The 26,097-nt window shown below is 54.1% G+C and overlaps 1 protein-coding gene across 1 annotated transcript in view; it reads left to right on the plus strand.

Moving 5' to 3' along the window:
• The window catches only part of LOC140402274 (EH domain-containing protein 2-like), a 61,428-nt gene that overhangs the window by 29,402 nt on the left and 5,929 nt on the right, over nucleotides 1–26,097 (plus strand). Inside the window, exon 4 of the mRNA XM_072489918.1 lies at nucleotides 25,612–25,776. Coding sequence (XP_072346019.1) covers nucleotides 25,612–25,776 — 165 coding nt within the window. The remainder of the gene's footprint in view (nucleotides 1–25,611; nucleotides 25,777–26,097) is intronic.

Raw genomic sequence — 26,097 nt, forward strand, 5'->3', positions numbered from 1 at the left:
GAATAACAGGAATGCAGAATATTTGGCTAATGGTAAAGTTCTTGAAAGTGTGGATGAGCAAAGGGATCTAGGTGTCCATGTACATAGATCCCTGAAAGTTGCCACCCAGGTTGATAGGGTTGTGAAGAAGGCCTATGGAGCGTTGGCCTTTATTGGTAGAGGGATTGAGTTCCGGAGTCGGGAGGTCATGTTGCAGCTGTACAGAACTCTGGTACGGCCGCATTTGGAGTATTGCGTACAGTTCTGGTCACCGCATTATAGGAAGGACGTGGAGGCTTTGGAGCGGGTGCAGAGGAGATTTACCAGGATGTTGCCTGGTATGGAGGGAAAATCTTATGAGGAAAGGCTGATGGACTTGAGGTTGTTTTCGTTGGAGAGAAGAAGGTTAAGAGGAGACTTAATAGAGGCATACAAAATGATCAGGGGGTTGGATAGGGTGGACAGTGAGAGCCTTCTCCCGCGGATGGAAATGGCTGGCACGAGGGGACATAACTTTAAACTGAGGGGTAATAGATATAGGACAGAGGTCAGAGGTAGGTTCTTTACGCAAAGAGTAGTGAGGCCGTGGAATGCCCTACCTGCTACAGTAGTGAACTCGCCAACATTGAGGGCATTTAAAAGTTTATTGGATAAACATATGGATGATAATGGCATAGTGTAGGTTAGATGGCTTTTGTTTCGGTGCAACATCGTGGGCCGAAGGGCCTGTACTGCGCTGTATTGTTCTATGTTCTATGTTCTATCCTGGCTAAGACCGCGAACACTCCCGCCCAGAATCTTCCCAATTTTTTACATCCCTAAAATACGTGCACGTGATTCGCTGGCCCCCGTCACACCTCTCACACTCATCTGCTACCCCCTGAAAGAACCCACTCATTCTCACCCGAGTCATATGCACCCTGTGCACCACCTTGAACTGTATCAGGCTCATCCTTGCACAAGAGGAGTTCCCGTTTACCCTTCGCAGTGCCTCACTCCATACTCCCCAATTGATCTCCATTCCCAACTCCCCAACAGCAACGTGGTAATGATCAGATCATCTGTCTTAGGGATGTTTATTGAGGGAATATTGACCAGGACACTGAGGAGATTCCCCTTTCCCCTCTTCGGAGTCGTGCCCGGGAACATCCATCCTCCACCTGAGCGAGCCGAAGTGGCCCCAGTTTAGTGACGCCTCCGGCAGTGCAGCTCCCCCTCGGTACTCCCGGCCCGTCAGTCTGGGCCTTTGTGCTGAAGTGTCTACAGCGAGACTTGAACTCGCAACCTCTTGACGCAGGTTTGAGGCGACCGCAAACACGCAAAAAATCTTCAGTCGCAGTTCGCCAACGGGCAGTGTCGCCCAGTGTGGTTCCAATTGTACTTTCTGCATTGGGGCAAATGGATTGTCCGTTAAAACACCGAGCAAGGGGAGGAAAAAAATCAACCAATGACCCCAGTCCTGAGAAATCTACAGTGGTCAATGTCAAGCTGCACTCCCACGATCCAGAGTGTGTTCCCGCAGGGTGAGGACAGGAAAAGGCCTGAATCTGAAGCCCACTGTCGTTGAATAGGCTGCGGCTTTGGCAAGGTGGACCATTCAGGACAAGCCTCCGCCAGACACCTTTGAAAATAACTCTGCTTTTAACACAAACGCTTGACTTTTTGAACTGCGGTATTTGTGTTTCTATATGACGCGCGTCCTTCTTCACCTCCCGCTCACCGGCAGCACCGAGACTCAGGTCAGGTCTGGGTCAGATACAAATCATCGCCCCAGCGGGAGCCTCTGTATCTCTCTCCCAGCATCAGCAAACCAACCTGAACTCAGTTCGCTGCTTGGAGGAGTGTGTGTGTGGGGAGGGGGAAACAACATCAGTTTGTATTTATATCGCATCTTTCCATCCATTTCATCATCCCTCGGCGTTTCCCAGGATTGTTACAGGACAAAACCCACACGGGGATATCAGAGACAAGCGAGACTGAAGGAGCTGTAAGGAGCACAAAGAGAGACAGAGAGGCTTAAGGAGGGGATTCCAGAGCTTAGGCATGGCTGCCAATGGGGAGGGGCACGGTGGCACAGTGGTTAGCACTGCTGCCTCACAGCGCCAGGGTCCCAGGTTCGATTCCCCTCTCGGGTCACTGTCTGCGCGGAGTCGGCACGTTCTCCCCGTGTCTGCGTGGGTTTCCTCCGGGTGCTCCGGTTTCCTCCCACAACTCCAAAGATGTGCTAGGGCGAGATTCTCCACTCCCGCGCCGGTTGGGAGAATCGCCTGGCCCGCCAAAATTCCCCGGGACGCCGGTCCGACGCCCTCCCGCGATTCTCCCAAGCGGCGGGAACGGCCCGGTCGAGTTCCGCGGGCCGCAGGCCGCAGAATCGCCGGAGACACCCAAAATGGCGATTCTCCGGCACCCCCGCTATTCTCAGGCCCGGATGGGCCGAGCGGCCAGGCCAAAACGGCGGGTTCCCCCCGGCGCCGTCCACACCTGGTCACTGCCGTCGGGAACAGCGCGCGAACGCTGGGGGGGCGGCCTGCAGGGGGGGGGGAAGGGGGTGTCCTGCACCGGGGGGTACCTCAAATGTGGCATGGCCCGCGACCGGTGCCCACCGATCGTCGGGCCGTCCTCTCTGAAGGAGGACCTCCTTCCTTCCGCGGCCCCGCAAGATCCGTCCGCCATCTTCTTGCGGGGCGGACTCAGAGAGGACGGCAACCTCGCATGCGCGGGTGACGCCAGTTATGCGGCGCCGGCCACGTCACATAGGCGGCGCTGCCTTTACGCGGCGACAAGGCCTGGCGCGTGTAGATGACGCGGCCCCGATCCTAGCCCATTGTCGGGGCCTGAATCATTCGGGATCGGGGCCGTTTGCGCCGTCGTGAACCTCGACAGTGTTCACGACGGCGTGGGCATTTCGGCGCGGGAGTGGAGAATCCCACCTGTTGGGCATTGAATGACAGAGCAGATTCGATGGGCTGAATGGACTACCTCTGCTCCTACATCACGGTCTTATAGTTCTTTACCTTTCCATTCAGTGGAAAGACATCAGTAAATAACCACACACACACCTCACCCACCCCAACCTTTGACGGAGTAAATCTATGCACAGCAAGATCCCGCTATCAGAAATCACAGGCAAGATAATCTGTCAATATATTTTGGCCAGTTCACCGGGGAGAACCCGCTCCTCCTTTTCAAAGCAGCAGCCCTGGGTTTAAGGTCCCAAACAGACAACAGCGCACCTGACAGTGCAGCACTCCTTCAGTACTGACCCTCTGACAGTGCGGCACTCCCTCAGTACTGACCCTCTGACAGTGCGGCACTCCCTCAGTACTGACCCTCTGACAGTGCGGCACTCCCTCGGTACTGACCCTCTGACAGTGCGGTACTCCCTCAGTACTGACCCTCTGACAGTGCAGCACTCCCTCAGTACTGACCCTCTGACAGTGCGGAATTCCCTTAGTACTGACCGTCTGACAGTGCGGTACTCCCTCAGTACTGACCCTCTGACAGTGCAGCACTCCCTCAGTACTGACCCTCTGACAGTGCAGCACTCCCTCAGTACTGACCCTCTGACAGTGCGGCACTCCCTCAGTACTGACCCTCTGACAGTGCGGCACTCCCTCAGTACTGACCCTCTGACAGTGCGGCACTCCCTCAGTACTGACCCTCTGACAGTGCAGCACTCCCTCAGTACTGACCCTCTGACAGTGCGGCACTCCCTCAGTACTGACCCTCTGACAGTGCAGCACTCCCTCAGTACTGACCCTCTGACAGTGCGGCACTCCCTCAGTACTGACCCTCTGACAGTGCGGCACTCCCTCAGCACTGACCCTCTGACAGTGCGGCACTCCCTCAGTACTGACCCTCTGACAGTGCGGCACTCCCTCAGTACTGACCCTCAGTACTGACCCTCTGACAGTGCAGCACTCCCTCAGTACTGGCCCTCTGACAGTGCAGCGCTCCCTCAGTACTGACCCTCTGACAGTGCAGCGCTCCCTCAGTACTGACCCTCTGACAGTGCGGCACTCCCTCAGTACTGACACTCTGACAGTGCGGCACTCCCTCAGTACTGACCCTCTGACTGTGCGGCACTCCCTCAGCACTGACCCTCTGACAGTGCGGCACTCCCTCAGTACTGACCCTCTGACAGTGCGGCACTCCCTCAGCACTGACCCTCTGACAGTGCGGCACTCCCTCAGTACTGACCCTCTGACAGTGCGGCACTCCCTCAGTACTGACCCTCTGACAGTGCGGCACTCCCTCAGTACTGACCCTCTGACAGTGCAGCACTCCCTCAGTACTGACCCTCTGACAGTGCAGCACTCCCTCAGTCCTGATCCTCTGACAGTGCAGCACTCCCTCAGTACTAACCCTCTGACAGTGCGGCACTCCCTCAGTACTGACCCTCTGACAGTGCAGCACTCCCTCAGTACTGACCCTCTGACAGTGCGGCACTCCCTCAGTACTGACCCTCTGACAGTGCAGCGCTCCCTCAGTACTGACCCTCTGACAGTGCGGCACTCCCTCAGTACTGACCCTCTGACAGTGCGGCACTCCCTCAGTACTGACCCTCTGACAGTGCAGCGCTCCCTCAGTACTGACCCTCTGACAGTGCAGCACTCCCTCAGTACTGACCCCCTGACAGTGCGGCACTCCCTCAGTACTGACCCTCTGACAGTGCAGCACTCTCTCAGTACTGACCCTCTGACAGTGCAGCGCTCCCTCAGTACTGACCCTCTGACAGTGCAGCACTCCCTCAGTACTGACCCTCTGACAGTGCGGCACTCCCTCAGTACTGACCCTCTGACAGTGCAGCACTCCCTCAGTACTGATCCTCTGACAGTGCAGCACTCCCTCAGTACTAACCCTCTGACAGTGCGGCACTCCCTCAGTACTGACCCTCTGACAGTGCAGCACTCCCTCAGTACTGACCCTCTGACAGTGCGGCACTCCCTCAGTACTGACCCTCTGACAGTGCAGCGCTCCCTCAGTACTGACCCTCTGACAGTGCGGCACTCCCTCAGTACTGACCCTCTGACAGTGCGGCACTCCCTCAGTACTGACCCTCTGACAGTGCAGCGCTCCCTCAGTACTGACCCTCTGACAGTGCAGCACTCCCTCAGTACTGACCCTCTGACAGTGCAGCACTCCCTCAGTACTGACCCTCTGACAGTGCAGCACTCCCTCAGTACTGACCCTCTGACAGTGCAGCGCTCCCTCAGTACTGACCCTCTGACAGTGCAGCACTCCCTCAGTACTGACCCTCTGACAGTGCGGCACTCCCTCAGTACTGACCCTCTGACAGTGCGGCACTCCCTCAGTACTGACCCTCTGACAGTGCGGCACTCCCTCAGTGATGACTCTCTGACAGTGCAGCACTCCCTCAGTACTGACCCTCTGACAGTGCAGCACTCCCTCAGTACTGACCCTCTGACAGTGCAGCGCTCCCTCAGTACTGACCCTCTGACAGTGCGGCACTCCCTCAGTACTGACCCTCTGACAGTGCAGCGCTCCCTCAGTACTGACCCTCTGACAGTGCAGCACTCCCTCAGTACTGGCCCTCTGACAGTGCGGCACTCCCTCAGTACTGACCCTCTGACAGTGCAGCGCTCCCTCAGTACTGACCCTCTGACAGTGCGGCACTCCCTCAGTACTGACCCTCTGACAGTGCGGCACTCCCTCAGTACTGACCCTCTGACTGTGCGGCACTCCCTCAGCACTGACCCTCTGACGGTGCGGCACTCCCTCAGTACTGACCCTCTGACAGTGCGGCACTCCCTCAGCACTGACCCTCTGACAGTGCGGCACTCCCTCAGTACTGACCCTCTGACAGTGCGGCACTCCCTCAGTACTGACCCTCAGTACTGACCCTCTGACAGTGCAGCACTCCCTCAGTACTGGCCCTCTGACAGTGCAGCGCTCCCTCAGTACTGACCCTCTGACAGTGCAGCGCTCCCTCAGTACTGACCCTCTGACAGTGCGGCACTCCCTCAGTACTGACCCTCTGACAGTGCGGCACTCCCTCAGTACTGACCCTCTGACTGTGCGGCACTCCCTCAGCACTGACCCTCTGACAGTGCGGCACTCCCTCAGTACTGACCCTCTGACAGTGCAGCACTCCGTCAGCACTGACCCTCTGACAGTGCGGCACTCCCTCAGTACTGACCCTCTGACAGTGCGGCACTCCCTCAGTACTGACCCTCTGACAGTGCGGCACTCCCTCAGTACTGACCCTCTGACAGTGCAGCACTCCCTCAGTACTGACCCTCTGACAGTGCAGCACTCCCTCAGTCCTGATCCTCTGACAGTGCAGCACTCCCTCAGTACTAACCCTCTGACAGTGCGGCACTCCCTCAGTACTGACCCTCTGACAGTGCAGGAGTCCCTCAGTACTGAACCTCTGACAGTGCGGCACTCCCTCAGTACTGACCCTCTGACAGTGCAGCGCTCCCTCAGTACTGACCCTCTGACAGTGCGGCACTCCCTCAGTACTGACCCTCTGACAGTGCGGCACTCCCTCAGTACTGACCCTCTGACAGTGCAGCGCTCCCTCAGTACTGACCCTCTGACAGTGCAGCACTCCCTCAGTACTGACCCCCTGACAGTGCGGCACTCCCTCAGTACTGACCCTCTGACAGTGCAGCACTCTCTCAGTACTGACCCTCTGACAGTGCAGCGCTCCCTCAGTACTGACCCTCTGACAGTGCAGCACTCCCTCAGTACTGACCCTCTGACAGTGCGGCACTCCCTCAGTACTGACCCTCTGACAGTGCAGCACTCCCTCAGTACTGACCCTCTGACAGTGCGGCACTCCCTCAGTACTGACCCTCTGACAGTGCGGCACTCCCTCAGTACTGACCCTCTGACAGTGCGGCACTCCCTCAGTGCTGACCCACTGACAGTGCGGCACTCCCTCAGTACTGACCCTCTGACAGTGCGGCACTCCCTCAGTGCTGACCCACTGACAGTGCAGCACTCCCTCAGTACTGACCCTCTGACAGTGCGGCACTCCCTCAGTACTGACCCTCTGACAGTTCAGCACTCCCTCAGTACTGACCCTCTGACAGTGCGGCACTCCCTCAGTACTGACCCTCTGACAGTGCGGCACTCCCTCAGTACTGACCCTCTGACAGTGCAGCACTCCCTCAGTACTGACCCTCTGACAGTGCAGCACTCCCTCAGTACTGACCCTCTGACAGTGCGGCACTCCCTCAGTACTGACCCTCTGACAGTGCGGCACTCCCTCAGTACTGACCCTCTGACAGTGCGGCACTCCCTCAGTACTGACCTTCTGTCAGTGCGGCACTCCCTCAGTACTGACCCTCTGACAGTGCGGCGCTCCCTCAGTACTGACCCTCTGACAGTGCGGCACTCCCACAGTACTGACCCCCTGACAGTGCGGCACTCCCTCAGTACTGACCCTCTGACAGTGCGGCACTCCCTCAGTACTGACCCTCTGACAGTGCGGCACTCCCTCAGTACTGACCCTCTGACAGTACGGCACTCCCTCAGTACTGACCCTCTGACAGTGCGGCACTCCCTCAGTACTGACCCTCTGACAGTGCGGCACTCCCTCAGTACTGACCCTCTGACAGTACGGCACTCCCTCAGCACTTACCCTCTGACAGTGCGGCTCTCCCTCAGTACTGACCCTCTGACAGTGCGGCACTCCCTCAGTACTGACCCTCTGACAGTGCGGCGCTCCCTCAGTACTGACCCTCTGACAGTGCGGCACTCCCTCAGTACTGACCCTCTGACAGTGCGGCACTCCCTCAGTACTGACCCTCTGACAGTGCAGCGCTCCCTCAGTACTGACCCTCTGACAGTGCAGCACTCCCTCAGTACTGACCCCCTGACAGTGCGGCACTCCCTCAGTACTGACCCTCTGACAGTGCAGCACTCTCTCAGTACTGACCCTCTGACAGTGCAGCGCTCCCTCAGTACTGACCCTCTGACAGTGCAGCACTCCCTCAGTACTGACCCTCTGACAGTGCGGCACTCCCTCAGTACTGACCCTCTGACAGTGCAGCACTCCCTCAGTACTGACCCTCTGACAGTGCGGCACTCCCTCAGTACTGACCCTCTGACAGTGCGGCACTCCCTCAGTACTGACCCTCTGACAGTGCGGCACTCCCTCAGTGCTGACCCACTGACAGTGCAGCACTCCCTCAGTACTGACCCTCTGACAGTGCGGCACTCCCTCAGTACTGACCCTCTGACAGTGCGGCACTCCCTCAGTACTGACCCTCTGACAGTGCAGCACTCCCTCAGTACTGACCCTCTGACAGTGCAGCACTCCCTCAGTACTGACCCTCTGACAGTGCAGCACTCCCTCAGTACTGACCCTCTGACAGTGCAGCACTCCCTCAGTACTGACCCTCTGACAGTGCGGCACTCCCTCAGTACTGACCCTCTGACAGTGCGGCACTCCCTCAGTACTGACACTCTGACAGTGCGGCACTCCCTCAGTACTGACCTTCTGACAGTGCGGCACTCCCTCAGTACTGACCCTCTGACAGTGCGGCGCTCCCTCAGTACTGACCCTCTGACAGTGCGGCACTCCCACAGTACTGACCCCCTGACAGTGCGGCACTCCCTCAGTACTGACCCTCTGACAGTGCGGCACTCCCTCAGTACTGACCCTCTGACAGTACGGCACTCCCTCAGTACTGACCCTCTTACAGTGCGGCACTCCCTCAGTACTGACCCTCTGACAGTGCGGCACTCCCTCAGTACTGACCCTCTGACAGTACGGCACTCCCTCAGCACTGACCCTCTGACAGTGCGGCTCTCCCTCAGTACTGACCCTCTGACAGTGCAGCACTCCCTCAGTACTGACCCTCTGACAGTGCAGCACTCCCTCAGTACTGATCCTCTGACAGTGCAGCACTCCCTCAGCGCTGACCCTTTGACAGTGCGGCGCTCCCTCAGTACTGACCCTCTGACAGTGCGGCACTCCCTCAGTCCTGACCCTCTGACAGTGCAGCACTCCCTCAGTACTGACCCTCTGACAGTGCGGCTCTCCCTCAGTACTGACCCTCTGACAGTGCAGCACTCCCTCAGTACTGACCCTCTGACAGTGCAGCACTCCCTCAGTACTGACCCTCTGACAGTGCAGCACTCCCTCAGCGCTGACCCTCTGACAGTGCGGCACTCCCTCAGTCCTGACCCTCTGACAGTGCAGCACTCCCTCAGTACTGACAGGCCTGCTCTATTGGCTGCTGGTCCATTGTTTTACGAGGCGTTTCCTATCGAAGGACTGAACCCATTCACAAAACAAATCAGTTCATCTCCAACAGACCCTTCCACGGCCTTGTGTTATCTGTGACCCACAGACTGTGTATAAACTGTCTGTAAATAGTGAAGATCCTGCTTCACAATCAGAACCTCCTTGACCAGGAGTAAGAAGCCAACACAAACATATCTTTATCCTGATTAACCTCCGTCCTGTTTATTTATGTTAGTCACAGATCTGCCCCCTCCTCTTTTAGTGATTCCACAATATTATTTGAATTTTCAGGCGCTCTGCCTGTCCCGAAGCTGCAGGTACGGCGAGCTCTTTCTGACAGTCAGAATATTAATATCGCTACCTCGATAGAATCAAAACTTTCCTGTGAAGAAATCGGACTGCGATCCACTTTATTCAAGTCGAACGTCTGGCGTATTGGGTTTAAAAAGGATCTTTTAAAAATAGTTTGAACAAATTTGGATGACATTTTATATCCTTTTGTTTTTCCCTTTTCACTCCAACCGCTCCTGAGGGAGAAAAAACCCTCGCGGGTATCAGTCTCCCCCACCCCCTGGACATCACTCTGCACCCACCAACAAAACCCTCGCGGGTATCAGTCTCCCCCACCCCCTGGACATCACTCTGCACCCGCCAACAAAACCCTCGCGGGTATCAGTCTCCCCCACCCCCTGGACATCACTCTGCACCCGCCAACAAAACCCTCGCGGGTATCAGTCTCCCCCACCCCCTGGACATCACTCTGCACCCGCCAACAAAACCCTCGCGTGTATCAGTCACCCCCACCCCCTGGACATCACTCTGCACCCACCAACAAAACCCTCGCGGGTATCAGTCTCCCCCACCCCCTGGACATCACTCTGCACCCGCCAACAAAACCCTCGCGTGTATCAGTCACCCCCACCTCCTGGACATCACTCTGCACCCGCCAACAAAACCCTCGCGGGTATCAGTCTCCCCCACCCCCTGGACATCACTCTGCACCCGCCAACAAAACCCTCGCGTGTATCAGTCACCCCCACCTCCTGGACATCACTCTGCACCCGCCAACAAAACCCTCGCGTGTATCAGTCACCCCCACCCCCTGGACATCACTCTGCACCCGCCAACAAAACCCTCGCGGGTATCAGTCTCCCCCACCCCCTGGACATCACTCTGCACCCGCCAACAAAACCCTCGCGTGTATCAGTCACCCCCACCCCCTGGACATCACTCTGCACCCACCAACAAAACCCTCGCGGGTATCAGTCTCCCCCACCCCCTGGACATCACTCTGCACCCGCCAACAAAACCCTCGCGTGTATCAGTCACCCCCACCTCCTGGACATCACTCTGCACCCGCCAACAAAACCCTCGCGGGTATCAGTCTCCCCCACCCCCTGGACATCACTCTGCACCCGCCAACAAAACCCTCGCGTGTATCAGTCACCCCCACCTCCTGGACATCACTCTGCACCCGCCAACAAAACCCTCGCGTGTATCAGTCACCCCCACCCCCTGGACATCACTCTGCACCCGCCAACAAAACCCTCGCGGGTATCAGTCTCCCCCACCCCCTGGACATCACTCTGCACCCGCCAACAAAACCCTCGCGTGTATCAGTCTCCCCCACCCCCTGGACATCACTCTGCACCCGCCAACAAAACCCTCGCGGGTATCAGTCTCCCCCACCTCCTGGACATCACTCTGCACCCGCCAACAAAACCCTCGCGGGTATCAGTCACCCCCACCCCCTGGACATCACTCTGCACCTGCCAACAAAACCCTCGCGTGTATCAGTCTCCCCCACCCCCTGGACATCACTCTGCACCCACCAACAAAACCCTCGCGTGTATCAGTCTCCCCCACCCCCTGGACATCACTCTGCACCCGCCAACAAAACCCTCGCGGGTATCAGTCTCCCCCACCCCCTGGACATCACTCTGCACCCGCCAACAAAACCCTCGCGGGTATCAGTCACCCCCACCCCCTGGACATCACTCTGCACCCGCCAACAAAACCCTCGCGGGTATCAGTCTCCCCCACCCCCTGGACATCACTCTGCACCCGCCAACAAAACCCTCGCGGGTATCAGTCTCCCCCACCCCCTGGACATCACTCTGCACCCGCCAACAAAACCCTCGCAGGTATCAGTCTCCCCCACCCCCTGGACATCACTCTGCACCCGCCAACAAAACCCTCGCGGGTATCAGTCTCCCCCACCCCCTGGACATCACTCTGCACCCGCCAACAAAACCCTCGCGTGTATCAGTCACCCCCACCCCCTGGACATCACTCTGCACCCACCAACAAAACCCTCGCGGGTATCAGTCTCCCCCACCCCCTGGACATCACTCTGCACCCGCCAACAAAACCCTCGCGTGTATCAGTCACCCCCACCTCCTGGACATCACTCTGCACCCGCCAACAAAACCCTCGCGGGTATCAGTCTCCCCCACCCCCTGGACATCACTCTGCACCCGCCAACAAAACCCTCGCGTGTATCAGTCACCCCCACCTCCTGGACATCACTCTGCACCCGCCAACAAAACCCTCGCGTGTATCAGTCACCCCCACCCCCTGGACATCACTCTGCACCCGCCAACAAAACCCTCGCGGGTATCAGTCTCCCCCACCCCCTGGACATCACTCTGCACCCGCCAACAAAACCCTCGCGTGTATCAGTCTCCCCCACCCCCTGGACATCACTCTGCACCCGCCAACAAAACCCTCGCGGGTATCAGTCTCCCCCACCTCCTGGACATCACTCTGCACCCGCCAACAAAACCCTCGCGGGTATCAGTCACCCCCACCCCCTGGACATCACTCTGCACCCGCCAACAAAACCCTCGCGGGTATCAGTCTCCCCCACCCCCTGGACATCACTCTGCACCCACCAACAAAACCCTCGCGGGTATCAGTCTCCCCCACCCCCTGGACATCACTCTGCACCCACCAACAAAACCCTCGCGGGTATCAGTCACCCCCACCTCCTGGACATCACTCTGCACCCACCAACAAAACCCTCGCGTGTATCAGTCACCCCCACCCCCTGGACATCACTCTGCACCCGCCAACAAAACCCTCGCGGGTATCAGTCACCCCCACCCCCTGGACATCACTCTGCACCCGCCAACAAAACCCTCGCGGGTATCAGTCTCCCCCACCCCCTGGACATCACTCTGCACCCACCAACAAAACCCTCGCGGGTATCAGTCACCCCCACCTCCTGGACATCACTCTGCACCCACCAACACAGACCAGCTGGTCAGCCAATGGAGGAGTCGGGGGGCGGGGGGGGGTCACAACCAAGCTACACACACGCAGATACACACAGATACACACACAGATACACACACACAGACACACCGATACAGACACGCACACAGATATACACACACACACAGATATACACATACACACAGATATATACACACACAAATATACACACACAGATATACACACACTCAGATACACACAAACAGATATACACAGATACACACACGCAGATACACACAGATACACACAGATATATACACACACAAATATACACACACAGATATACACACACACAGATACACACACACATAGGTACACACACACATACACACACACTCAGATACACACAAACAGATATACACAGATACACACACACAGATACACACACACAGATATACACACAGCCACAGACACACACACACAGATACACACACACATACACACACACTCAGATACACACACACAGATATACACAGATATACACACAGCCACAGACACACACACACAGATACACACACACAGATATACACACAGCCACAGACACACACACACAGGTACACACACACATAGATACACACACACACAGATATACACACACAGACACACTTATTTAAAAATAAATTTAGAGTACCCAATTCATTTTTTCCAATTAAGGGGCAATTTAGCGTGGCCAATCCACCTACCCTGCACATCTTTGGGTTGTGGGGGTGAAACCCACGCAGACACGGGGAGAATGTGCAAACTCCACACATGTCTGTCTGTGTGTGTCTATGTATGCGTCTGCATATATATATGTGTTTCTGTAAATGGGTGACTGTGTGTGCCCATATCTGTATGTGTATCTGTGTCTGTGTGCGTGTGTGTGCATATCTGTGTGTGTCTGAGTATGTGTGTGCCTGCCTGAGCATGTGTATGTGCATCTGTGTGTGTCTGGAGTTGTGTGTGATTCTCAGTATGTGTGTGTCGGTGTGCATCTGTGTCTACCTATGTATGTGTGTGTGTGCTTGTCTGTGTCTATGTGCGTGTGTGCACATGTATTGTGTCTGAGTATGTGTGCGTGTGTGTACATATTTGTGTGTGCCTGAGCATGTGTATCTGTATCTGCGTGTGCATGTATGTCTGTGCATGTGTGTTTCTGTGTGCGTGTGTGTGCATGACTATGTATATGTGTGTGTGCACATATCTGTCTATGTCTGCATGTGTGTGTTTATGTGTGTGTGTGACACATGCACAGACACACCTGCACACACATACAGACATGTGCACACACATACATGCGCACACGCACATTCACAAACGGACATGTAGATCCCCAACAAGCCTTTGACTATGACGCTCTTTCTCACTATCCTCATCACTGTCATCCAACTGTATGTTTACCTTTACGTCTGCCAAATTTAACTGACTGTCATGTTTCATGGCCATTTGCTGAAGTTCAAACTCTCTCTCTTTATCTTTTTCCCTGATCTGTATCTCCCTTTCTCTTTCTTTTTGTTCTGCTAGGGCTATTCTTTCTTTTCTCCTTTCTTCTCTCTCCTTTTCTTTTTCCCCTCTCTCTCTTTCGTATTCAAGCTGCTTTAATTCTTTCTCATGGTTCATTTGTTTAATTTGTAATTGAATTTTTGCCATTTCCAATTAGTCAAACTGTATCTCAGGCAATTTTAAATGCTTAGCCAGCGCCATAATTACCTCATCTTTTTGCATTTTGTCAGGTAATGTTAACTGCAATGTTTTTGCCAATTCTAAAAGCGTGTTTTTAGTCTCTGTCCGTAAGATACTGCGTGTGACCGTCCCCACCCCCAAAAACTTCAGAGCCTCTGAAAGAGCCATTGTCCACAACACACTCCCTACTTAAAATGAAAAACGCACCTGCAAAGCAACCATACTATGCTCACCTCTCACTGTCTTTAAGTTCACTAAGCCAATCAAATAGATAGACTTTATCCTGGACGAGCCCTCAATTTGTTATGGGCCAGGGTTTAGAGAACCCCAAAGTGTATCATGGAGTTCACCTGACCCACAACTTTTACTAGATTGTGGTATGGGGAGCACAGGGCCCACTCTACAGGTGTGGTACAGCAGAAATGGAAAAGTATTTTTTTAAACAAAACAACGTTTATGAACTCAAGTTAACCTTTTTTAAAACATACAGTGAACATTTTAGCAACCATCAATTCAAATACAACCCCCAAAGAATACAACACTAAGTAATCCTTAAACTTTCCTTTTAACATCCATAAGACAAAAAAAAACTTTTAACAGAAGCACATCAGGTTTAAATTCACTACTGAGAACAGTTATCACTCTGAATTCATCAAATGATCAAGAGATAGTTTTTTCATGGCAGAGAGAACAACATTACACCTGCTCTGTCTGGCTTCAGCTCCAACACTGAAACAAAACCAAAAAACACAGACACACCCAAGCTTTTCTCAAAGTGAAACTAAAAACCAGAGCCAGAGCTCAGCTCCACCCACACTCTGACATCACTGTAGTAATAAACACCCATTTCTTAAAGGTACATCCACTACAGTTATCCTATAAAAACACCCATTTCTTGAAGGCACTCTCACATGACAGGCCTAACTAATGTTTTATACAGTTCCAGCATAACCTCTCTGCTCTTAAACTCTATGCCTCGGCTAATAAAGGCAAGTATACCATACGCCTTCTTAACCAAGGCATCCACCTGCTCTGCTACCTTAAGGGCCGGGTGTACATGCACACCAAGGTCCTTCTGATCCTCGGTGTTTCATAGGTCATAGAATTTACAGTGCACAAGGAGGGCATTGGAGGGGCATCATGGTGGCACAGTGGTTAGCATTGCTGCCTCACGGCACCAAGGTCCCAGGTTCGATCCCGGCTCTGGGTCACTGTCCGTGTGGAGTTTGCACATTCTCCCCGTGTCTGTGTGGGTTTCGCCCCCACAACCCAAAGATGTGCAGGGCAGGTGGATTGGCCACGCTAAATTGGCACTTAATTGGAAAAAATTAATTGGGTACTTTAAATTTATTTTGAAAAAAGGAGGCCATTGGGCCCATCGAGTCTGCACCGGCCGTTACAAAGAGCACCCTACTCAAGCCCAGGTATCTACCCAATCCCCGTAACCCCCACTTAACCTTTTTGGACACTAAGGGGCAATTTGTCATGGCCAATCCACCTAACCTGCACATCTTTGGACTGTGGGAGGAAACCGGAGCACCCGGAGGAAACCCACGCACACACGGGGAGAACGTGCAGACTCCGCACAGACAGTGACCCAGGCGGGGAATCGAACCTGGGACCCCGTAGCTGTGAAACAACTGTGCTAACCACTGTGCTACCGTACCGCCCATAGCACCCTCTCAGAGGGTCAGTACTGAGTCCTAAGGCCCTGCCGTTTATCATGTATTCCCTTGCCTTGTTTGTCCTACAACACCTTACACACTTTCCGTACTGAAAAATACATTGGCCTGTCGACGGCAGCTATGGGGATAACTCCGATATAACAGGGTCCCCTCCCTCGCTGCCTTAACTCTGCCGAGCAGGGGCTGGGAGCATCTGTTGTACAGATTACATCCCTCCCGCTCTCTTAACAGGCGCACTCCTTAATGGAAGCGATTGTCGTTTCAGTTCCCTTTGTTTATTTTCCCACTTGTTTCCTGCGTGACTAGTGGCCTGGGTGTGACTGTTTAAATCACGATCGCGATCCGGAAAACTCTCCTTCATAGTTGCAATTACCTTTGTTTTCCAGAATGCCTCCACAGCTGATCCCGTACCTGATAATCTCCGACAGGATCCCAAAGGTCCTTGATCTCGTTTCAACTTTCCACATTCCTTACAAAAAGAGAGACGTTTGCATTTGTGTAGCACCTGTCCCACACTCAGGACGTCCCAAAGTGCTTTACAGAAAATAATGCACTTTTTGAGGTGTAGCCACTGTTTGCCCAGGAGGGAATTAATCAGCTCGGTTACAGCCATCTCCCACAAACAACAATCGGACTCATCATCAACGCATCCGTATGCGGCAAATTCTTTTGGTTTATAGGCAAAGGGAACCTCAGTACTGACCCTCTGACAGTGCGGCACTCCCTCAGTACTGACCCTCTGACAGTGCAGCACTCCCTCAGTACTGACCCTCTGACAGTGCAGCACTCCCTCAGTACTGACCCTCTGACAGTGCGGCATTCCCTCAGTACTGACCCTCTGACAGTGCAGCACTCCCTCAGTACTGACCCTCTGACAGTGCGGCACTCCCTCAGTACTGACCCTCTGACAGTGCAGCACTCCCTCAGTACTGACCCTCTGACAGTGCAGCACTCCCTCAGTACTGACCCTCTGACAGTGCGGCATTCCCTCAGTACTGACCCTCTGACAGTGCAGCACTCCCTCAGTACTGACCCTCTGACAGTGCGGCACTCCCTCAGTACTGACCCTCTGACAGTGCAGCACTCCCTCAGTACTGACCCTCTGACAGTGCGGCGCTCCCTCAGTACTGACCCTCTGACAGTGCGGCACTCCCTCAGTACTGACCCTCTGACAGTGCGGCACTCCCTCAGTACTGACCCTCTGACAGTGCGGCACTCCCTCAGTACTGACCCTCTGACAGTGCAGCACTCCCTCGGTACTGACCCTCTGATAGTGCAGCACTCCCTCAGTACTGACCCTCTGACAGTGCGGCACTCCCTCAGTACTGACCCTCTGACAGTGCAGCACTCCCTCAGTACTGACCCTCTGACACTGCAGCACTCCCTCAGTACTGACCCTCTGACAGTGCAGCACTCCCTCAGTACTGACCCTCTGACAGTGCAGCACTCCCTCAGTACTGACCCTCTGACAGTGCGGCACTCCCTCAGTACTGACCCTCTGACAGTGCAGCACTCCCTCAGTACTGACCCTCTGACACTGCAGCACTCCCTCAGTACTGACCCTCTGACAGTGCAGCACTCCCTCAGTACTGACCCTCTGACAGTGCTGCATTCCCTCAGTACTGACCCTCTGACAGTGCAGCGCTCCCTCAGTACTGACCCTCTGATGATGCAGCGCTCCCTCAGTACTGACCCTCTGATGATGCAGCACTCCCTCCGTACTGACCCTCTTGACAGTGCAGCACTCCCTCAGTACTGACCCTCTGACAGTGCGGCGCTCGCTCAGTACTGACCCTCTGACAGTGCAGCACTCCCTCAGTACTGACCCTCTGACAGTGCAGCACTCCCTCAGTACTGACCCTCTGGCAGTGCAGCACTCCCTCAGTACTGACCCTCTGACAGTGCAGCACTCCCTCAGTACTGACCCTCTGACAGTGCAGCACTCCCTCAGTACTGACCCTCTGGCAGTGCAGCACTCCCTCAGTACTTTTTAAAATTATATATAGAGTACCCAATTTTCTTTTTCCAATTAAGGAGCAATTTAGTGTGACCAATCCACCTACCCTGCACATCTTTGGGTTGTGGGGGTGAAACGCACGCAGATATGGGGAGAATGTGCAAACTCCACATGGACAGTGAGCTAGGGCCGGGATCCAAACCCGGGTCCTCAGCTCTGCAGTCCCAGTGCTATCCACTGCGCCAACGAGATCGGAATTCGCAACTTTCTATCTTAAGGCCAGTGTATTAGTCACGGATTCACAGCTGACACCCGGGAGAGCAACATTATTTTGATGTGACACTATTATTCTGCTGCTAGTCTCGATGTTGTTCCCCTTGAAGCTGCGACGTCCAATGGCTGTTAAGTAAACGCTGGCTGATTATGGTAAAGAGAGGCTGCTTTTCGCTGCTTGTCTGATTATCCACGTGCCCAGGTACAGTGACAAACGGGAAATCTCATCTTTGTATAATCCATGGATACAGAGACACACACACACAAACAAAGCTCACTCACACCCAATGGGATGTACTTGGGATGGGCGGATACTGAAAGGAGAGTGTTTGCCATGAGTCGAAAAACGAACTCCTGACGGGAGCAGTAGCGAGACTGGAATCTCACTCCAGTGGCTGTTTAGCACTGGGCTAAATCGCTGGCTTTTAAAGCAGGCCAAGGCAGGCCAGCAGCACGGTTCGATTCCCGTACCAGCCTCCCCGAACAGGCGCCGGAATGTGGCGACTAGGGGCTTTTCACAGTAACTTCATTTGAAGCCGACTTGTGACAATAAGTGATTTTCATTTTTTCATTTAATTTTCACTCAGGATCGCGAAGTATGGGCTGGAGCAGGGAGAAGTGTTTAGGTACATGCAGGTTCGGGATTTTGCCAGGAAGGAGATACAGAGCATCCCAGAGGAACCGGCCTCCGCATTGCTGGAGGAGGTGTTGACGACAAGAGGACTGGAGAAGGGGGCAGTGTCAGCGGTGTACGGAGCTATTCTGGAAGAGGATAAGGCACCACTGGAAGGGATCAAAGCAAAGTGGGAGGAAGAGCTGGGAGAGGTTATAGAGGAGGGGGTCTGGCGTGAGGTGCTCCGGAGAGTGAATGCGCGAGGTTGGGGCTGATACAGCTGAAGGTGGTATACAGAGCCTACCTCACGAGGGCGAGGATTAGCCAATTTTTTGAAGGAGTAGAGGATGTGAGTGAGCGTTGCGGGGGGGGCCCCCGCGAATCACGTTCATATGTTTTGGTCCTGTCCAAAGCTAGGGGAGTACTGGAAGGAGGTGTTTAGAGTAATTTCCAAGGTGGTGCGTGTGAAACTGGACCCGGGTCCCCGGGAGGCCATGGGCAAAATTCTCCCCCAACGGCGCGATGTCCGCCAACTGGCGCCAAAAACGGCGCCAATCAGACGGGCATCATGACGGCCCAAAGGTGCGGAATGCTCCGCATCTTTGGGGGCCGAGCCCCAACATTGAGGGGCTAGGCCGACGCCGGAGGGATTTCCGCCCCGCCAGCTGGCGGAAATGGCGTTTGTTGCCCCGCCAGCTGGCGCGGAAATGCGGTGCATGCGCGGGAGCGTCAGCGGCCGCCGACAGTTTCCCGCGCATGCGCAGTGGGGAGAGTCTCTTCCGCCTCCGCCATGGTGGAGACCGTTGCGGAGGCGGAAGGGAAAGAGTGCCCCCACGGCACAGGCCCGCCCGCGGATCGGTGGGCCCCGATCGCGGGCCAGGCCACCGTGGGGGCACCCCCCGGGGCCAGATCGCCCCGCGCCTCCCCCAGGACCCCGGAGCCCGCCCACGCCGCCTGGTCCTGCCGGTAAATACCAGCTTTGATTTACGCCGGCGGGACAGGCAATTTCTGGCCGGGACTTCGGCCCATCCGGGCCGGAGAATTGAGCGGGGGGTCCCGCCAACCGGCGCGGCCCGATTCTCGCCCCCCGCCCAATCTCCGGTACCGGAGACTTCGGCGGGGGCGGGATTCACGGCGGCCAACGGCCATTCTCCCAACCGGCGGGGGTCGGAGAATCACGCCTCATATTTGGGGTGTCGGACCAGCCAGGGTTGGAAACGGGAGCGGAGGCAGATATCATAGCCTTCGCCTCGTTGATCGCCCGAAGGCGGATCCTGCAGGGATGGAGAGCAGCCTCTCCACCCAGTGCCCTGGCGTGGCGGGGGGACCTGTTGGAATACTTGACCCTTGAGAAGGTTAAGTTCGAATTGAGGGGAAGCTCGTAGGGATTCTACAAGTCATGGGCACTATTTATTATGCACTTTCAAGAACTGGATAACATCGAACATTAGTTGGTGGGAGGGATGGGTGGGGGGGTGGGGGGGGCTGTGTAGATTAAGGGTGACTACGGGTAATCCCTGATTCCTTTTTGTCATTTGTTTATGTAAACATGTGGCCTGATGTTTGGGGGTTGGCGGGAGGATGGGATCGTTGTTATTGTTATGGGGATTGACATCTCTTGCTGATTATTGTTGATGGGTGTAAATGCGGGAGAAAACGTGAGAAAGGAGGAGAATAAAAATATTTTTTAAAAATTAAAAAATGTCACTCAGGATCCGAGATATTTATATGGAGCAAGACCGAGGAATAGGCGGGGAATAGGGCTGCAGTATTGGCACTGTCTGTAGCTGGTGCCCACAGGGTATGTTTAAAAAAAAGGTTTTCACAGAATATGGGCGTCGCTGGACCAGCTTTTGTTGCCCATTTGATTTTGATTTATTGTCACATGTACTGAAGTAAAGTGAAAAGTATTTTTCTGCGGCCGAGGGAACGTACACAGTACGTACATAGTAGACAAAAAGAATAATGGACAGAGAACATTGACAAACAGTGATTGAACAGTGTGGAACAAGGGGCCAAACAAAGCAAATCATTCCTAAGTGCCCCTGAACTGCGTGGTCTGTGAGGCTCTGCGTCTGGAGTCACGTGTGGGCCAGACCGGGTAAGCCCAGCAGGTCTGGCAGCGTCTGTCAGGTCTGCCGCCGGTCCTTCCCCTGTCTCAATGCAGCTTTGAATTCTTCTCCTGAAAGACTGACGTGAGCTGGAGGCCATTCAGCCCATCGTTCCCGTGTCAGACTTGTGCCAAGGTAGTTTCTTGGGTGTCAGCTGGGTAAGGTGCCCCACCAAAATGGCCACGCATTGCGCCTGTGTGAACCCGCTCACACATATAAAAATTCTCAACCTCGTTTTTATACCCCTCGTGGCCTAGCCCTGCCCCAACTGCCTGGTGGTGGGGTGGTATTGTCCCTGGGTAAGTAATCCAGAGACCCAAGATAATTCTCGGCAGACCAGGGTTCGAATTCCATCACGGCATAGCGTGGAATTTGAAATAAATAAATAAAAATCTGGAATTCAAAGTCATTTTTTTTAAAGAGGCAATTTAGCGCGGCCAATCCACCTAGCCTGCACATCTTTGAGTTGTGGGGGTGAGACCCACGCAGACACAGGGAGAATGTGCAAGGATTTAGATCTCTAGTGATGACCGTGAATCGAAACCCATCTGGGTCGCTAGTGATCCCTTTAGGGAAGGAAATCTGCCGTCCTTACCTGGTCTGGCCTACACGAGACTCCAGACCCACAGCAACGTGGTTAACACTTAAAATGCCCTCTCCAATGGCCCAGTAGTCAGCAGCTACAGGCTTAACAAGCAACACCCACATCCCATGAACAAATAAGAAAAAAATCCCACTTGTCCATCCCTAATTTTAATCGCGGCACAGTTCCTGGGCACGCCAGCTGCCTGGGGCCCTAATCTCTGGAATTCCTTCCCTCATGCCCTCGGTGTCTCTCATCGATAAAGATGCTCTTTAAGCTCCTCGCAGCCCAGCTCCCTCCTTTGCTGGGTGTAAGGTATTGTCTGATAAGAGGTTTGTGTGAAGCACTTGGGTATGTTTTACTGTGTTTATGAGCGATATAAATACATGTTATTCTTGTTTTGGTCAAATCACACAAGGACAGAGAGTAGCAGCTAACAGACATCAGAAACGCTGGCATCGTCTCTCTTGTACATTGACGCGGCTGTGATTCAGCTGGAAGGAGTAGCTCATAGCTCCACTGAGCTCCTACATTTTTGTTCAAATGCCAAAGGTATAATCTAAGGCAGATTCCTCCAGTGGCTCTGTATTAACTGGTTCAGTTACAAAGCATTAACAAGTTAGGGCTTTGCAGACAGAAAGCTGCTAAATAGTAACCAGTCAAAGCTGGCCAAGGGCGGGACAATTGTCAGCCATGACTCCCAGTCACCTCTCACTCAGAAGGTCATGGGTTCAAACCCCAGGAGCACAGCTGACTGTCCGATGCAGTTCTAAGGGAGTGCTACACTGTCAGAGGGTCAGTACTGAGGGAGTGCTGCACTGTCGGAGGGTCAGTACTGAGGGAGTGCTGCACTGTCAGAGGGTCAGTACTGAGGGAGTGCTGCACTGTCGGAGGGTCAGTACTGAGGGAGTGCTGCACTGTCAGAGGGTCAGTACTGAGGGAGTGCTGCACTGTCAGAGGGTCAGTACTGAGGGAGTGCTGCATTGTCAGAAAGTCAGTACTGAGGGAGTGCTGCACTGTCAGAGGGTCAGTACTGAGGGAGTGCTGCACTGTCAGAGGGTCAGTACTGAGGGAGTGCCGCACTGTCAGAGGGTCAGTACTGAGGGAGTGCTACACTGTCAGAGGGTCAGTACTGAGGGAGTGCCGCACTGTCAGAGGGTCAGTACTGAGGGAGTGCCGCACTGTCAGAGGGTCAGTACTGAGGGAGTGCCGCACCATCAGAGGGTCAGTACTGAGGGAGTGCTGCACTGTCAGAGGGTCAGTACTGAGGGCTGCGATCTCTCCGGGTCTGGGCTGTTGGTCATTCTGGTTGTGGAGGTGGAGGATGGGCCCTGTTTAATGTCACTGGTCTTTGTTTCTCTGGTGCTATTTTAGAAAAGGCCCGGGAGAGTTGAAATATTAAAGCAATTGTGAAGTATTTGAAGAACAAATAGGCAGAGGCGGGTGTTTCCTTGTTACAGAGCGAGAAGCTTTGAAGAAAGCAGCACAGAAATATCTGGGATCTCTCTGAGGGCTTGATTTACACTCACTGCATCGCCTCTGACGATCTGAACTGTGAGGCAGCTCCCGATATATCCGAGCCTCACAGCGAACATCCTGAAAGTATGTGTTTGCCATCTCTGCTGTGATTGATATTATTTGGGTTTTACAACACACTTGTTAGCTCTTCATCAAACACCTGGATGCGGAACCTTTTCTTGGCCAGACTCCTGTGTTGTGCATTACGCGGAAACAGGCCATTCGGCCCAGCTTGTCCGTGCTGGTATTTGTCGTCCACACAAGCCTTCATTTCGCCCTGTCAACGTATCCTTCATTCCGCACTCCCTCATCTTTACCTAGCATGGGGCGGCATGGCGGCGCAGTGGTTAGCACTGTTGCCTCACGGTGCCGAGGACCCGGGTTCGATCCTGGCTCTGGGTCACTGTCCGTGTGGAGTTTGCACATTCTCCCTGTGTCTGCGTGGGTTTCGCCCCCACAACCCAAAAGCTGTGCAGGGTAGGTGGATTGGCCACGCTAAATTGCCCCTTAATTGGAAAAAATGAATTGGGCACTCTAAATTTATTTTAAAAAAAGTTTACCTAGCTTCTGCTTAAATGCACCGATACTATTCACCTCAGGGGAAGGCAGTGGTATTGTCGTTGGGCTATTAATCCAGAGACGCGGGGCATATGGCCTTCTCGCTCATTTGTTGCCTGGAGTTGGTTGCTGTGGGATTTGGGTGGAGTGGGAACGGGGAGCCCGGCTACGTTTTGTGGGGGAGGTTGAGTTTTGCACAGGGGGTGACACACCGAGACTCATATAAAAACCAACAAAGAGGAAATGTTCTCACCTGACCCCCACAAACGTGATGCCGTGTGGGCGGGTCACGATAGACAGCGTCCCCCATCCCACCAGGAGCCGTGTCACCCCCTGGAAGAACCAGATATTGTGTTGGGAGCGACGGGAAGGGAAAATTCCTCTGACTTCCCCAAGGCGGATGAAACGGGTTCAGGTGATCACCCGGCTCCGACTCGTGCCAGCTCCGTCAACAACATTCCAATTGCATTTAAATCCACCTGGGAAAATAGCGCAAGCCACTTCGCGGGAGGATTAGCCCAGAATTAGACGGAAAACGAGTCCTGTAAAGACATTGCGGCCGAAATTCTCCGGCTGTTGGGATTCTCTGATCCCGCCGGAGGTGTTCTCCCGCTCGCCGGATTCCCGAGTACAGAATCCCATCGCCTCCGCCAAGCAGCACCCGGCTGGCACACCAGAGAATCCAGCCCCAGGACAGGTGACCAAAGAGCTTGACAAAGGCGTACGTCGTAAAAAGGCTCTTGGAAAGAGAGGTCAAAGGGTTCAGGGAGGGAATTCCAAAATTTAGGGTCAAGGCAGCTGGAGGCATGACTGTCAAGGACAAAGGGCATCTCGGGATGTGGAGCAAAATCTGCCAAACGGAGTGGAAGTATCGATCAGCCAAGAACTAACTGACTGGTACGACAGGCTGGATGGGCCAAATGGCCTCTTTCTGATACTACGTTCCGTCGCCGGTGCCTCCGCCATGCCTGGAATTGAAAATCAGATGAGAGTGCCTTTGTGATGATGGTGCAGGAAATGTGGCCGAGGGAGGGGAAGGGGAAGTTTAGATACCCGGTGAATGGTCACCCAAGGCATTCGGCAATATTCATCCCCAGCAGCTTTGGAAGTATCTCTTTGAAAAGAGGCACTTTCCAAATCGGAGACAATTAAGGGAAAATTTCCAAACGATGACAGGAATAAGGCATGAACCAGCCAGATCATCATTTGCACCTGGATCTGTTTGTTCAATCTTCACAAATCCAAGGATGAAGTGACTTAATGCTTTCCAAATGTTAAGCGTAATAGATCACCGAATAACAAGTTTCTCTCTGCCTGGTTTTACTCTACACTGGTGGGTCCTTCTAACTCTTTGGCTTAATTTACAAGTGGTGATCTGGACGTCTGATTCGCTTAATCTGACACAGGGTCAAGGGCGGCACGTGGCGCAGTGGTTAGCACTGGGACTGCGGCGCTGAGGTCCTGGGTTCGATCCCGGCTCTGGGTCACTGTCCCTGTGGAGTTTGCACATTCTCCCCGTGTCTGCGTGGGTTTCACCCCCACAACCCAAAGATGTGCAGAGTAGGTGGATTGGCCACGCTTAATTGTCCCTTAATTGGAAAAATATAAAAGATTGGGTACTCTAAATTTATTTTTAAAACATTTAACACAGGGGATTTATTAAAACTTCATTTATAGGATGTGGGAGTCGCTGGTTCAGCCAGAATTCCCGTACCAGTCTCCCCGAACAGGCGCCGGAATGTGGCGACTAGGGGCTTTTCACAGTAACTTAATTTGAGGTCTACTTGTGACAATAAGTGATTTTCATTTTCAGTTCAATTCATTGTCCATCCCTAATTGCCCCTTGAGGAGGTGGTGGTGAGCCACCTTCTTGAACCGCTGCAATCCATGTGGTGTAGGTAGACCCACAGTGCTGTTAGGGAGGGAGTTCCTGGATTTTGACCCAGCAACAGTGAAGGAACGGTGATATATTTTCAAGTCAGGGTGGTGGGTGGCTTGCAGGGGAACCTCCAGGTGGTGGGGTTCCTCTGGCTCAATTCCAGCTGGGTGGATTCGCTGTCTGATTGAATCATGTCCACATGCTTCATCCACCCGCCGGCGGGTCTGGCCTCTTGTACAGGCGGAGTTCCAGGCAGCCGTTGTTCTGATGTGACATTCTTGTCTCTCGCTCTAGGTCCATGCGTACATCATGAGCTACCTGAAGAAAGAAATGCCTTCCGTCTTCAGGAAGGAGACCAAGAAGAAGCAATTGATAGCGAGACTGGGAGAAATATTCCGAAACATCCAGCTGGAGCATCACATTTCTCCTGGAGACTTCCCAGAGTGTGAGAAAATGCAGGTTAGTGTCATTTCACTCCGCAACTGGGAAGAGACGGTGGCTACACGCCATGTGCGAAAATAACCTCACCATTCCTCCGTCCCGCCCAGAAGATCCCGCTCATTAACTCTGTGTTTCTGTCTCCACAGATGCTGCCCGACCCGCTGAGCTTCTCCAGCTTCTGCTTTTAGTTCCGATTTTGCAGCATTTTGCTTCGGCAGCGGTGCTCCTGTTCTGACTGTGCTCAGGAGAAATATTCCCGTTGTGTTAAGGGGTAGCCATTGTACGGGTGCTGTTCTGCCATTTGGTACCTGACCCAGGTCAGGCAGCCATCACCTTACT

Source organism: Scyliorhinus torazame, chromosome 25, assembly GCF_047496885.1.
Source record: "Scyliorhinus torazame isolate Kashiwa2021f chromosome 25, sScyTor2.1, whole genome shotgun sequence".
Taxonomy (NCBI): Eukaryota; Metazoa; Chordata; class Chondrichthyes; order Carcharhiniformes; family Scyliorhinidae; genus Scyliorhinus; species Scyliorhinus torazame.